The following is a 15,894-nucleotide window of genomic DNA, read 5'->3' on the forward strand; positions in this document are numbered from 1 at the left end:
CATTATTACATTTGAACAGAAATAATTGATTTATTTTCCATAAAAAGCACGTGTGTATGACTCGCATCATGTTTACATTATACACAGACTCTTTTCCTCAATACAGACAGTTGCCAGAGGGAAAACACAGTTTTACCACCGCTAGACACACTAAACACACTGGAGTTAACTCTTGTAGCTGGTGGGAAACATTAATGACAGTGTTTACTAACCTTTAATTTTCTGTAAATGTGAAATCATTTTGGAGGTATGGCCTCCTCGGCAGCCACCCTCCGCAAATATGTTTTTATGTGTCGGTTCGCCTTCCTCCTCTTCTAAGCTGCGGCTGTCTGTAACTTTTCTGTAACCAAAGTATTCCCATTCCAGTGATTTCATTTTCTTCAATAGAGGGAAAAAGTTCAGGAATTCCACCTGCTCCAGCCATCGTGTTGCACAGCTAACTCACTGACACTGAGCAACAACAGGTGGGGGTGGGCAAGCTGCAAGCGAGGGACTTCTCTATGCATTTACATGACATAAAAAATAGCTAATACCTTAGGGACGGTATGACGGAAAATTTTTGCGGTTTTGAAACCTTGACGTTTTCAGACTACGGTGTACCTTGAAACCGGTAATCGGCACATGTCTACTTGTGTCCTGCTTAAAAGATTTGTTGTCTTTTATATATTTTCTTCGCAAATGTTTACCTTTGAGGTCCATGCTGCTCACTTGCTGTTGTTCCCCTCGCTCCTAATGCACAGCACCCAAACATTGGACAGAATGGAGCTTCTTCAAAGTCAGGAATGGAAAATATTACTATCACAGCCGTTGACCCAAAGGCAGTTGTTAAGGAGATGAAAGGACATGTAGTGCCTAAGTGTACATTATTTAGTGAATCACAGGAAACAAATAATTCACTGTTTATGTTGCCTGTCCAACATTCCGTGGGTGAAAATGCTTTCGGGATGTTTGAAAATGCCACTCACATCTGGATGACAGTTTACAAGGGTGATGAAGATGCATATGGTTAACCTTAACAAAGTTGAAGACTTTTTTTCAGCCTACTGTCACTACAAACCGGTTGTCACCTTGCTGAAATAGTTTTTAAATATCTTAATAGTAGTAGCGATCGAGAAGAGAAAAATATGCTTAAAGCACACTGAAGAGGGTGGATGAGAGGTTGGATTGAAAGTACAACTTCCTGTATTCTGTTGAGAGATTCTTGAGAGATTCCATGTGTGATGACATGTGTGTTACTGCCATATATTTTGCCCTGATTGATGCACCAGGCCACCGTGAAAGAGAAAAGCAGCCTCTGGAAAGAACTGAAGAATTTGGAAGATGACATCTCTCAGAGACTCGTTCTGTTCTGTAAATCATCGATTAGTCTGACTGGGCTCTTTTTAAAAGTGCCTCCTCACTCTAGTGGAGTCAGGCTACAACATTCCATTTTCAAGTTGAAACACCCCCACTTTAAAAACAGACTTTGAATGAATGAACACTTAGGAAGCTAAAAAAGTATTAACGTCACAATATGAGATAACGTAATTTTACCAGCTAAAAAAGTTGAATATTACAGAATCACAGCGTGTACCCCGCTCTTGCCAATGGTTGGCTGGGATAGGCTCCAGCACTCCTGCGAACCTTGTGAGAATAAATGGTACAGAAGATGAATGAATAATAGAGCCACGGGATTGTGAGGAAAATGTGTAGAGCTGTATTCTTCTCTAGATATGTACCATTCTTTTTAAACTCTTGAGCAAGCCTGCGTATAAGCTGCCCCCACTAAATTCACCGTAAAAAGTGAACCCGTTATGTCTATACAACGTATAGTAGAAAGTCTATCGCATAATCGTTATTTTTTTAAAGTTTTATAATTTCTCCTCCACAAGGCAATTTTTTTTTGTCTTTAGCCACAAAAAATATTGTATGTGTGAAGTTTGGTGCCATTTCATACGCAATTACTGTCCGCGCCCTCCATAATCGTGTTTCCCTATTGCTTTCCCCACAATGATCTGAAATAGTCATCCAAAATGAAAAAACAGCGCATTTCTTGTGTGTTTGTTGGTCGTCAAACTGCGTATTTATCTTTTCACTTTGGGTTACTTAGTTGGGAGTTTTATGGTAATCCCTCACCCAGGTGGCAACGCATAGAGAGCGGTCACTAGTGGACAACTTGAGGGCTTGGGTGCGGACACTAAATAAAGGACAATAAATGGGAAACTTTGTGTACTTGTTATTGACTTGGAAAGGAAAAAATATATGTAACCTTGTGGGGCAGCAATTTTCCAAAGTACATTTTTCGGACCGGTCTAATGTAGGTGTAAGCTGGACCTGATAGTTTTCATGCAGTACCATGGTATTCAAAGTGATTGATCCAAAATCTGTTTCTAATCAAGTTAACAACAACAAACCAGCATTTTTAATCATCATTTGTATAAGGCTTCCCTACTGATGTGCAGACACAGTTTTGCAAATCCCACAAGTGGTCCCTAACCGTTTTTGCACCTCAAACCGGTGTGTTTGGGCCTTTTTTTCAAGCACCAGCAACGTGTGGGAGAGAATTACAGTAAAAATAAAATAACACGACGGGGCTAAAAACGAACATTAAGTGCAGGGAAATTGTGACTCGACATATGCTGAATCAACCTTATTTAACAGCAGCCGCTACTAAAACTTGACGGCAAATATCCTTGGTCGCGGGCATAGTGAGTTCTTCTCCAATCGTGAAAGGTTTCTTGGCTTTACCAGTACAGTTTGCCACAAGGTATGATGCTGTCAGCCAACAGCAGCTAACGTTACTGTTTACATTGACTGATGCTGGGTTGCTATAGGTGTGAAAACATCCCAGTCATGGCGACCAACCACTAGAGTGCGACGTACACAACGCTACTCTGATTAGTAAGAGTGTAACGGTACATGTATTTGTATTGAACCGTTTCGGTACGGGGTGCTCGGTTCGGAACGGAGGCGTACGGAACGAGTTTCTGACGTAATGTAACCCTTACTTTTTGAGGCTGTGAGTCAATCGGGTTACAGTTTCTTTGTGTAGATTATATTTACTCCGTCTTCTCTACTATAATGAGGACCAACATGGTAGGACAGTATATAACCCAGAAACGTCAACGGTGCGACAACGTGGCCGCCGCGAGAACGCAGTGAAACGCGGGTGTTAAAGTCAATCAGCGAGTGCACACCAGTCGCAGTACGGCCTAGTGTTAGACGCGTCCCAGAAGCGGCTCAATGCGACGCACGCGAAAAGAACGGCAGAGTTTATTATTTGACCAGAGACGCGGCCCTCCTGCGTCAATACTACTAGCTAGGATCGGGCAGACCGGAAGTCACTCATGTAAAAATACAGTGGATCCGGTTGATTTTCAAACTAATATGCAATCATAACCCACTTTTTGAGTCCATCACATCTCTTGAGTGGTAGATCGGGGAACAGTTGACTTGTCTCTGTTGATTTACTGCTGTCTTCTCCTCCTACCACAACAAAACAAGTAGGAACTAATATTCACATAGGAACTAAAGTTATACAACATAAAATATACAATATAAATGAATACTACATCACATTTGTAAAATCTAAACACATAATAAAATAAATAATAGCCCATTTGAATAAAATAAATTGAAATGAGCTAAAACACCTGTAATTAAATAATAAGAATAATACACAGATGCTGCTTACACAATTAAATTAATTTCTGTGTGGCGCTTTAACTTGAGAAAATCCACCAATAAAGCTTTTGAAAACCGTTCATAAGAAAATGATTCTTTGAGGCATTTCATTTGTAAACTACATGTTAAAATCTTTGTCATTGGGATTGTTTTTCTCTTTAGCACAGGACTTCTTTTTTCTTCTTTCTTTCAGAAAGAAAGCTGACCAATACGCGGGGTCTGAAAGGCAAATTGTTGTTGGATCATTATCTTTAAATACCCGCTACTATTTGAGCAGAATTCTAGCTTTGTATAGGCTAATGTTCCTGTTGTTAAAAGCACAAAATGGTAACTGGTGTTATACTTATATAGCGCTTTTCCACCTTTCAAAGCGCCCAAAGCACTTTACACTACATCGCCATCTACCTACTGGTGACGCAGCACCAGGAGCAATGTGGGGTTCAGTATCTTGCTCAAGGATACTTAGGCAAGTTCATCAGGGCAGAGAATCGAACCCACAACCTCTGGGTTGGGGAACAACTAGTCTACCACTGAGCCACGCCACCCCACTAAAAGTGTGTAATAAACAACTAGCACATTTATATTTTGCATTTTGTTTTCTTACTGTTCCGAAAATGAACCGAACTGTGACCTCAAAACCGAGGTGCGTACCGAACCAAGATTTTTGTGTACCGTTACACCCCTACTGATTAGTCAAGAATCACAGGCTACATTCAATCTTTAACAAATTATTTATTATTTGTCTGCGGCCCGGTAGCTAATGCGCCATGGACCAGTACCAGTCCCCGGCACGGTGGTTGGGGATCCTTGCTCTAGTGTGTTTGCTACCAGTCTGAAACGGTGATGTTTTCGTCAATGATGACGATAACGAAAATATTTCATCAACAAACACTTTTTTCATGACGAGACGATAACGGGCTAAAAACGTGTTTTGGGAGACTAAAACATAATGAGACAAATCCCACTTTATATGCAGTTAGTTGTGATACTGATTTGATGTTCTGCACCCTCCACCCACGAAATTTAAAAGGGCTGCTAAAAACAACACTGGTCGGAAATCACTCAAATCTTTGGCCTATTGTTTTAACCCTTTCGCCATCTCCAAAGATAGGCAATTGAGTCAATCTAATGAGATGATGTTACGAGCATGATGCCAGCTATTGTTAACTTCCACAGGTGATGAAGACATACCACATGTACCACACAGAAAGCATCAGTGCCGAGAGCAAGCTTAAGGATGCGGAGAAACAGGAGGAGAAGCAGTTCAGCAAGTCGGGAGATTTCAACGTGAACCTTCTGCGGCACGAAGACCGCCAGTCCAGACGCAGCTCTGTAAGAAAGATCGAGAAGATGAAAGAGAAGGTTGGTATTTTCAGGGGAGCCATTTGCAATTTTAAAACTGTTCACAAGGTACTAATTCCCTTAAAGTCCTTTAGTTGTCCATAGTAAAACAGTATAAACTAGTATAGGCAAACTGCACATTTTAAAGTGTTCTCTTACCAGTACTTCTCAAATAGTGGGGTGCGGGCCCCCGGGGGGCACAGAGCGATGCCAGGGGTGGCGCATGTGACCTTGGGGAAGATACTTTTTTGACGTACTAGAATAAAGTATACGTGCATATCCACTCAGTGGATGGCAGTAGTGCTCTCATTTCCAGAGTGCGCGCAGTATTTTTGAACCAAACAAGAAAACACAGCAAAGAGCAGTGAGCACTTGCGATATGTAAAGCTAAGACGAGGAAATATCATGATGTGTATGTAGCAAGCGTTTGGCTTTTGGATTTCACTTTTAATACTGTGGAAGATGAGGAAAGACCACTCTGTTTACTAGGTCTAAAAATGTTGGCAGTGGACAGCGGTAAGCCAAATCAATTAAGACGTCACTTAAAGACATTAGACCCCAATCACATTGATAAGCCGCTTGATTTTTTTTTCTCAATGAAAACGTGCCAAGTATTGCCAACAAACGTCCCGCTTTGTGAGAGTTATATCAGTAAACCAGTGAGCACTGTTAGGATCAAATGAGGTTGCATACCAAGTTGCTCAGTGCAAAATAACTCCACACCATAGCAAAGAAGCTAATAGTGTCTGCAGCAAAAATGTCCAATGACACTGTCGTTTTTGTTCTATTACTTTTTTTTTATTCCGTCAAATTGTTTGGCATATTGAGTTAATGTTGCTAATCAATTTGAATTTATTATTATTTATTGATTTTTTTTTTTTTAAATTCAGTATCAAATGGTCAAAAAACGTACCTTGAGTGTATTTACATTTTGAATATATTTTATATACGTATATATATATATATATACAGTGCCTTGCAAAAGTATTTGGCCCCCTTGAATCTTGCAACCTTTCGCCACATTTCAGGCTTCAAACATAAAGATATGAAATTTAATTTTTTTGTCAAGAATCAACAACAAGTGGGACACAATCGTGAAGTGGAACAACATTTATTGGATAATTTAAACTTTTTTAACAAATAAAAAACTGAAAAGTGGGGCGTGCAATATTATTCGGCCCCTTTACTTTCAGTGCAGCAAACTCACTCCAGAAGTTCAGTGAGGATCTCTGAATGATCCAATGTTGTCCTAAATGACCGATGATGATAAATAAAATCCACCGTTGTGTAATCAAGTCTCCGTATAAATGCACCTGCTCTGTGATAGTCTCAGGGTTCTGTTTAAAGTGCAGAGAGCATTATGAAAACCAAGGAACACACCAGGCAGGTCCGAGATACTGTTGTGGAGAAGTTTTAAGCCGGATTTGGATACAAAAAGATTTCCCAAGCTTTAAACATCTCAAGGAGCACTGTGCAAGCCATCATATTGAAATGGAAGGAGCATCAGACCACTGCAAATCTACCAAGACCCGGCCGTCCTTCCAAACTTTCTTCTCAAACAAGGAGAAAACTGATCAGAGATGCAGCCAAGAGGCCCATGATCACTCTGGATGAACTGCAGAGATCTACAGCTGAGGTGGGAGAGTCTGTCCATAGGACAACAATCAGTCGTACACTGCACAAATCTGGCCTTTATGGAAGAGTGGCAAGAAGAAAGCCATTTCTCAAAGATATCCATAAAAAGTCTCGTTTAAAGTTTGCCACAAGCCACCTGGGAGACACACCAAACATGTGGAAGAAGGTGCTCTGGTCAGATGAAACCAAAATTGAACTTTTTGGCCACAATGCAAAACGATATGTTTGGCGTAAAAGCAACACAGCTCATCACCCTGAACACACCATCCCCACTGTCAAACATGGTGGTGGCAGCATCATGGTTTGGGCCTGCTTTTATTCAGCAGGGACAGGGAAGATGGTTAAAATTGACGGGAAGATGGATGCAGCCAAATACAGAAACATTCTGGAAGAAAACCTGTTGGTATCTGCACAAGACCTGAGACTGGGACGGAGATTTATCTTCCAACAGGACAATGATCCAAAACATAAGCAACCAAATCTACAATGGAATGGTTCAAAAATAAACGTATCCAGGTGTTAGAATGGCCAAGTCAAAGTCCAGACCTGAATCCAATCGAGAATCTGTGGAAAGAGCTGAAGACTGCTGTTCACAAACACTCTCCATCCAACCTCACTGAGCTCGAGCTGTTTTGCAAGGAAGAATGGGCAAGAATGTCAGTCTCTCGATGTGCAAAACTGATAGAAACATACCCCAAGCGACTTGCAGCTGTAATTGGAGCAAAAGGTGGCGCTAAAAAGTATTAACGCAAGGGGGCCCAATAATATTGCATGCCCCACTTTTCAGTTTTTTATTTGTTAAAAAAGTTTAAATTATCCAATAAATGTTGTTCCACTTCACGATTGTGTCCCACTTGTTGTTGATTCTTGACAAAAAAATTAAATTTCATATCTTTATGTTTGAAGCCTGAAATGTGGCGAAAGGTTGCAAGATTCAAGGGGGCCGAATACTTTTGCAAGGCACTGTACATACATATATATATATATATATATATAATTCAGGCAAATTGATGCACTTTTCTGTCTTTTCTGTTACAAACAAAACAATGTTCATAAAGTTATACTTTATTGTGAGATGATTTATACTATTTTTTTAATCTTAAAATGACACTATTATGCAGAAGTTGACTTATAATCATAATAATAATTTTAGAGACAATACTATTTACAATGGCGGCACAGAGTTGGTGAGGTCGCAAAACGTTTATCTTTTCCTGCGGGGGCGGGGGGGTTGACAAAAAAATAATTGAGAAGCACTGTCTTAGTCTATCAGTAAGCATTCTTTCTCATCAGCATTTTTATATACCACATTAGGAAGAAGGGATTTTGACAAAAGATAAGTGCTAACACAAATTTACACACATTTGTGAATAATATTTTAGGTCAGTTCAACTTGGGAAGTATGCAACAACAACAACAAAAAAAAAGAGTTCCATTAGTATTTTTGTTCATTTTACCTGGTCTCTGAAAAGGTAACCTTTATATAAAAACATAATGAAACACAATACAAATTAATAAAATTCAAGTTTAACCAATTACATGATAAATGATTTAAAATGTCAACGTGTTTATTTTAAAATAAACTACCCATTTAAGCATTTTTGATTCAAATAGAATTAATCTTTTTATAACCAAATAAATGTATCTTTTGATATTGTTGGGTATTTAGTTGTAGTAGTAGTATAGTTATTATTAATTGAATTAATTGTCCATAGATACTGTAACTTAACAATTAACTGCTTTAATGGATGAATGCAACAAATATAATTTGGCACTCAATTATTTGAATTGCTTAGACAGTTGAATTTACATAGGGACTCTGCCTGATGTGGCTTACGGCTAGTAAATTGTGCACCACTGCTTTCAAGGTGTGCAATCTATTTTTTAAAATTAAATTTAGAAAGAAAGAAATCAGAATACATTGGCAAACCCTTGAAGAATAAAGCAAAACCTTCTTGGCTCAGGTAAAAATACATATAATATAGGAGAGTGTTAAAGAGCAGTAAACTTAGTGCAGTCAAAAACTCTCAGAGGAGACTCCAAGCAAAATGGAAAGCTGAACTCAAATGCTGCTGCGGAGTACCAATACTTTCAACATTTTTCACTCAAGAGCTTCCTCTGGAATTTCCTCATGCAAATGAAATTCCCTTTATATATCAGGTGCAGGAAATCAAAAGGCTCAAAGGATGACAGAGTTTCTGATTTATATGGGATGGCGCTGGTTTGGGAATTGAACACTTTTTATATAGCAGTGCAGCAATGAATATTCCATTCCTCTAGTCCTCTGTTTCTCAGCTATTGATGTTTTTCTTTGCCACACACTTTGAGGTGGAAATACAGCCTACTTAGCTGCCTACCTATTTGGTACCTCTGAAATTTGCATTAAAGTGGCTTCATAATGTACACATAGAAAGAAAAATTCACACGGTCAAAAAGGGAGCAACTAGTATGAAGTAACTACTAAGTACTGTAAAAGGTTACAAGTAAAGCATTAGACCATGCAATTACATTTTGTTAGCTAAACAGCTTGAGGTAAATATTAAATAATATAAATGACTTTCACGTAAACGATCGTTGCTTAAAGAATCTAAATATGCAAATAACAAATATCTTTAACTATAAAAACGGGGAAAAGTTAATGTGACTGATGTGACATCAGTTATACCCTCGCTCCTTTGTGTTGAAGGTACTGTCTCTGAACGCCGGACATGTTCCAAAATCAAATTGTTCTAACGATCAGTCTTTCTCAAGTTACACTGTAAAAACAACCTGTAGAATTTACTCAATAAAATTGAGGTAACAATTTACACTCGGTTTGATTTACTAAATACCGTATTTATCGGACTATACGTCGCACCTGAGGATAAGTCGCACCAGCCAAAAAATGCGCAATGAAAAGGAAAAAAACATATAAGTCGCACCGCAGTATAAGTCGCATTTTTGGGGGGAAATTTATTTAATAGAATCCAGCACCAAGAACAGACATGTCATCTTGAAAGGCAATTTAAAATACAATAGAAAACAACAGGCTGAATAGGTGTATGGTATGCTAACATTACATGACACTAGATGTCAGATCGGGCCTAAAAAAATCCAGCCCGACCCGACCGCCCCGCGGGTATTAAAGCCTGACCGGCCCGAGCCCGATCAATTAACTTGATTTGCTTGCCCGAGCCCGGAAAAACCCAAAATTTTATGTTTTATTTGTATGCACGAGCCCGAACCCTCCCGATATTTTATGATTTTTTTGTAAGGACTCAGGAGAAGGAGGAAATGCGGGGATGTGATGCGTGGTTGTGTTTTGTGTGATGATTGAATAGTCTACATATTTTTATGATCATTATAAATGCATTTACACAACGAAATAACGCTGGAAAGGTTTGTTAAATATATTTCACGTATGAGACCACAGCGCCACATTCGTTTACATTCAGCGAAGCCGACACAGGCTTCCTTATAGCACCTTCAACAATCAATTTGAATCCTTTCCATATCCCACTCCTACCGCAGTTGTTTGCTTTTCAATTCCCCTATCTTTAGTTTGTTTTTCACTCCTATAGCTGCTCCATATCTAAAAGGAAATACCAGGATGCTCACGGAGGGCACCGCAGAGCGCGGGAGGGGAAGATTGAAAAGAGAGCCACTGCGTTCACGTGCGCAGGCATGCACAGCGCCTTCGCTGTTTTATCCAAATTATTTATTTAACATCCACACATCATTTTAGTATAAATATATGATTATAGTATATTTATTTTGAAAAAGTTGGCGAGAGAGAAGTCGGCCCGACCCGACCGTATATAATCTCACACATACAGTGGGGCAAATAAGTATTTAGTCAACCACTAACTGTGCAAGTTCTCCCACTTGAAAATATTAGAGAGGCCTGTAATTGTCAACATGGGTAAACCTCAACCATGAGAGACAGAATGTGGGAAAAAAAACAGAAAATCACATTGTTTGATTTTTAAAGAATTTATTTGCAAATCATGGTGGAAAATAAGTATTTGGTCAATACCAAAAGTTCATCTCAATACTTTGTTATGTACCCTTTGTTGGCAATAACGGAGGCCGAACATTTTCTGTAACTCTTCACAAGATGTTCACACACTGTTGCTGGTATTTTGGCCCATTCCTCCATGGAGATCTCGTCTAGAGCAGTGATGTTTTGGGGCTGTCATTGGGCAATACGGACTTTCAACTCCCTCCACAGATTTACTATGGGGTTGAGATCTGGAGGCTGGCTAGGCCACTCCAGGACCTTGAAATGCTTTTTACGAAGCCATTCCTTTGTTTCCCTGGCTGTGTGTTTGGGATCATTGTCATGCTGAAAGACCCAGCCACGTCTCATCTCCAATGCCCTTGCTGATGGAAAGAGCTCTTCACTCCAAATCTCTCAATACATGGACTCATTCATTCTTTCCTTTACACAGATCAGTCGTCCTGGTCCCTTTGCAGAAAAACAGCACCAAAGCATGATGTTTTCCACCCCCATACTTCACATATGGTATGGTGTTCTTCGAATGCAATTCAGTATTCTTTCTCCTCCAAACACAAGAACCTGTGTTTCTACCAAAAAGTTCTATTTTGGTTTCATCTGACCATAACACATTCTCCCAGTCCTCTTCTGGATCATCCAAATGCTCTCTAGCGAACCGCAGACGGGCCTGGACGTGTACATTCTTCAGCAGGGGGGCACGTCTGGCAGTGCAGGATTTGAGTCCCTGACGGTGCATTGTGTTACTGATAGTAGCCTTTGTTACTGTGGTCCCAGCTCTCTGTAGGTCATTCACTACGTCCCCCCGTGTGGTTCTGGGATTTTTGGTCACCGTTTTTGTTATCATTTTGACGCCATGGGGTGAGATCTTGCATAGAGCCCCAGATCGAGGGAGATTATCAGTGGTCTTGTATGTCTTCCATTTTCTAAGAATTGCTCCAACAGTTGATTTCTTTACACCAAGCGTTTTATCTATTGCAGATTCAGTCTTCCCAGCCTGGTGCAGGTCTACAATTTTGTCTCTGGTGTCCTTCGACAGCTCTTTGGTCTTGGCCATAGTGGAGTTTGGAGTGTGACTGACTGAGGTTGTTGACAGGTGTCTTTTGTACAGGTAACGAGCGGAGCCTCGTTAGACCTCATTACAAGAAGTTAGATCTCTTTGACAGCCAGAAATCTTGCTTGTTTGTAGGTGACCAAATACTTATTTTCCACTCAAATTTGGAAATAAATTCTTTCAAATCAAACAATGTGACATTCTGGGTTTTTTCCACATTCTGTCTCTCATGGTTGAGGTTTACCCATGTTGACAATTACAGGCCTCTCTCATCATTTCAAGTAGGAGAACTTGCACAATTGGTGGTTGACTAAATACTTATTTGCCCCACTGTAAGTCGCTCCAGGGTATTAGACGCACCCTCTGCCAAACTATGGGGGGGAGGGGGGGGGGGGGGACTGCAAATTATAGTCCGAAAAATACAGTATTACCTAAATCCGGCAACAATAATATACTCAAATAATACTCAAATAATTTGAGTAATTTGGGTTTGGTTAACCTTTCGACACAGATTATATCAGTTAATACCGATTAATATTGAGAATTATTTACTCATGGTTGTAGTGTATTGTATTGTATATTTTACTGAATGTTTTTTGATTAAATACATATTAAAATATCAACCGTATTATTACTACTGTAAATTAGATTTGTTTTACTCTGAAGTCATTGTACACAAAAGGAACATTTGATTGTCATTTTTTTTTTTAAATTGAAAATTTGCTCATTAAACATTTAACAAATTGTCTGCCCAACATAAATTGCATGCAAATATTTTTTCCTCAAAGTATGAGTTCAAGTACAGTATTAACTGATGAGTGAAAAACACTAGGGCATCAGTCCAAAATAAGTAATATGCAAACAACATCAGTTTAAGAACAGTTTTAACTGAACAGTGAACAACACGAGTGCATCAAACATCTTTCAGTGTGAGATACAAACAAGGCAAAAATTCTGTACCATAGATGTTTGAACCCCACAAGAGTGCTATGTTGTAGCATGTTAAACTACAATGCAAAATACGTTCATGAAATTAGTGTGCAAATAAAGGAATAAATGAAATTGAAATACATTATTAACAGAAAAGACATCCTTGAGCACATGTCACCAACTCCAGTCCTCGAGGGCACCTATACTGTCTGTTTTCCACATCTCCCTCCTCCAACATTTGACGATACTGTACACCGTAACTGAAAAGTTAATTGGATAATATGGTTAATGTTTCAAGCTAAGCCACAGTATTACGAGCAACTCATGTTGCTATGCTCTGAAAAACAGCTAGCTTTTAGCTAGTGTTGGAGGCAGTCTTTCAGGTCCTCCGCGTGTTCGTTTTCAATTCAGATGAGATGGCTAGACGGGATTGCTAAATAAAAGACTGGAGGCAAGAGATCATTGGTGCGCAGTTTAATTTCAGAAATTTCTGGGTGCATTCGATAACAGAACAAAAGCTGTGTAGAGAAATGCACACTGAACAGAGAGCTCGGCGTTGCTTATATGGTGTACAGATCATCTTGCAAAATAGGTCATAAGCCTTGCTGGTTGGCAGTTAAAGTCCATTATTATCTATCTAAGGCAAAACTAACTGTCAGCGGTTTTCTGTGAAAAACAACTCCATTTATGGACATGATTACATTAGGCGAGATGCATACAAACTTCACTAGCTAGCAGGCATGACTGTCGAAAGCCAGGAATAAAATATTTTTACAACAGGGGCTTCTTAATTTAACACGCAGCATACCAGGCTTGTTAACATTTTCGCCTTGTCAATTTTAAAAGAAACAGTAAGTTTAAACTTGCATGTCATTGTGCGATGCCATCCAAGTTGGAGTGTCTCGTTAAATGAAACGGTCCTCATTTCAGTTTCAAGGAAGATGTGTTGGCGCATGCGCAGCCTTGAGCACACACAGAATATTTTTGGGTAGATACAGTATTATCTTGATTGTTGAAGTTGAAGCTTATACTGGATAAAATTGGGTAAAGAGAGTTAAATGTAACCAATTCAATGCAGTTCACTTGTTTACCTAAATACTTTTAATATAAGTTATACACTATATATGGATCATAAATACTACCCACAAAAATAGAATTTTTTTTTTTTTTATTTTTTTTTTTATATATATATATAGTGTATGTGCCGAAAAGCCACAGCAGGCTATAAGTTAAGAGTTTGAGCCAAAAAGATTAGCTTCTTCATTGGGAGAAGAACTAGGTGTCAACACAAACAACCAACGTAGAAATCAATGTGGGGACATGTCTTTTGCCCTACTTACGTACTTATATTGCACGCTGTTACATATCAATGACAAAAATCCTGATGTGTTGTACACGCTTCGCGATAGCCTACAATGTTAGCAAGCACACATCACATAAATGCTGATGGATTCCGATAAAGTTATGAAGAAGGAAAAATAGACGCACATTCTTTAACGTTATTATATCTGGTCTGGTATTCTCTTTTTTTCCCCCCCCGATCTTGCACACACATGAAGGCTGTTTCACATTTTGGCTTGAGTAGATTTGAACGGTCATCCTATAAAAAATACACTAAAAATGATGAGAGCTAGATTTTGTAACAGGTTTTTGTAGATGTGCTGTAGCTCTTGTATTGCGTTCTGCCCGCTGACTGCACCACCTGTTAAAGTCGCAGCCTTTTTTTTGTCAGCACTGTGCAGTCTCTTGAGTGCAGAGAAACACATTGATGACTAAACACAAGCCTGCCTGCGCCGCTTAACACATGACTAATGTAGATGCATCTTCCCTGGAGTGTTTCCAAACTTTCCGCTTCCATCTCTGCCTCTCGAAGAGTCCCAGAGCTGCAGCTGCCTGAGAGCACGTGCACACACATTTGCTTCATTTACCCAGACTGCTTTTTTTCTTCTTGTGTTCTCTCCTCCTCAGAGGCAAGCCAAGTACTCCGAGAATAAACTGAAGTGCACCAAAGCCCGCAATGACTATTTGTTGAACCTGGCTGCAACGAACGCTGTGGTGGCCAAATATTACATTCATGATGTCGCAGATATGATAGATGTAAGTATGTGACATATTTGTTTACGTGACTCAGTTGAGAGTTAATCTGTATAACTGTGCCAACTCCAGCCTCTCTCTCATGCTCAACCTAACTGCCATGTTGCATGATTATTCAACAAAAACTCTTTATCTTGCTCTTTAAATGCTTCTGATGAATAATATGAATGAATTAATGATTTTACTACACATCATTGCCTGTCAAAGGCATTAGGAACATCGGCACACTCCATTGCAGGCATTCCCGAACTTGGTAAATGTAAACACGGTTGTAGGTATTGACACGATAACTCAAATTGCCTTAGTAGATAGACTGGCTAGACTGACTCTATTAGCTTTCCTTCCGTCTGTATGGTGAAACAATTTGATGGAAGAATCTTTTTCTCTCTAAATGCTGTAGTCGCAGTGTGTTGCGCGCAGGCATTGATCCATCTGTTTTCTGTATGTCTGGTCCTCATTAGGGACGCGGATGAGTTGCAGTCGATCCGAGCGGATTTTGAGTGAGAAATTGATTACAACTTCTAATGCAGGGCACATACTAAGCGATGGATGATTCCCTATCTTTTATAAATGAAAATCACAAGGAAAGCATTGGAAAAAAACAAAATATAAACAAGATGTCACAAAATGTATATGGCGGAAAGCACGAACAAGGCTGAAAAAGCAGTTTTTGCGCTTGCACCCCTCTTTAAAATAAACTTGTGTATTTTAAGCCAAGACAACTGTTGTGTTTGATAGAACAATATGTCTATATGCGGCCATAGCAGTTTCCTGGCACATTATGCCCCTGGACTATTTTTAATTTGTCCGTTTTACTCTGGAGACCCCCGTTTTTCAGACACTGCGCAACCACTTTTGTTTCAACCCAGCCATAAAAAGAAAGTAGGTAAGTATATTTATCATTCCAAATGTCTATCATTTTTAGCTTAGAATCATTAATTGATGTCTAACATTTAGTTTGAAAAAAAAAAAAACGACTTAAAGAAAATATTCACTCACATATCTTAAACTTTTAAACAAAATACGTCACAATGAAAAAAAATGTAAATAGGTCACGAATATCTACCTCCTATCGCTTAATCGTATATTTTTTTGTTGCTGTCACATTTCCCCCAATATTTTAGATGATAAATAATCGATCCAAACAAAGAAAAAAACAAGTTTAAAAGGGTAAATATTTGAA

General features: G+C 39.1%; 1 protein-coding gene across 3 annotated transcripts in view; it reads left to right on the forward strand.

Annotated features, from left to right (window-relative positions):
• Window positions 1-15,894, forward strand: part of srgap3 (SLIT-ROBO Rho GTPase activating protein 3) — a 140,314-nt gene that overhangs the window by 69,598 nt on the left and 54,822 nt on the right. For all 3 annotated transcript variants that reach the window (XM_057846139.1, XM_057846137.1, XM_057846140.1), the window contains 2 exons: window positions 4,840-5,025; window positions 14,586-14,714. In XM_057846139.1, the coding sequence (XP_057702122.1) occupies window positions 4,840-5,025; window positions 14,586-14,714 (315 nt within the window). The remainder of the gene's footprint in view (window positions 1-4,839; window positions 5,026-14,585; window positions 14,715-15,894) is intronic.

The sequence above is a fragment of the Corythoichthys intestinalis genome, chromosome 9, assembly GCF_030265065.1.
Source record: "Corythoichthys intestinalis isolate RoL2023-P3 chromosome 9, ASM3026506v1, whole genome shotgun sequence".
In the NCBI taxonomy this organism is placed as follows: domain Eukaryota; kingdom Metazoa; phylum Chordata; class Actinopteri; order Syngnathiformes; family Syngnathidae; genus Corythoichthys; species Corythoichthys intestinalis.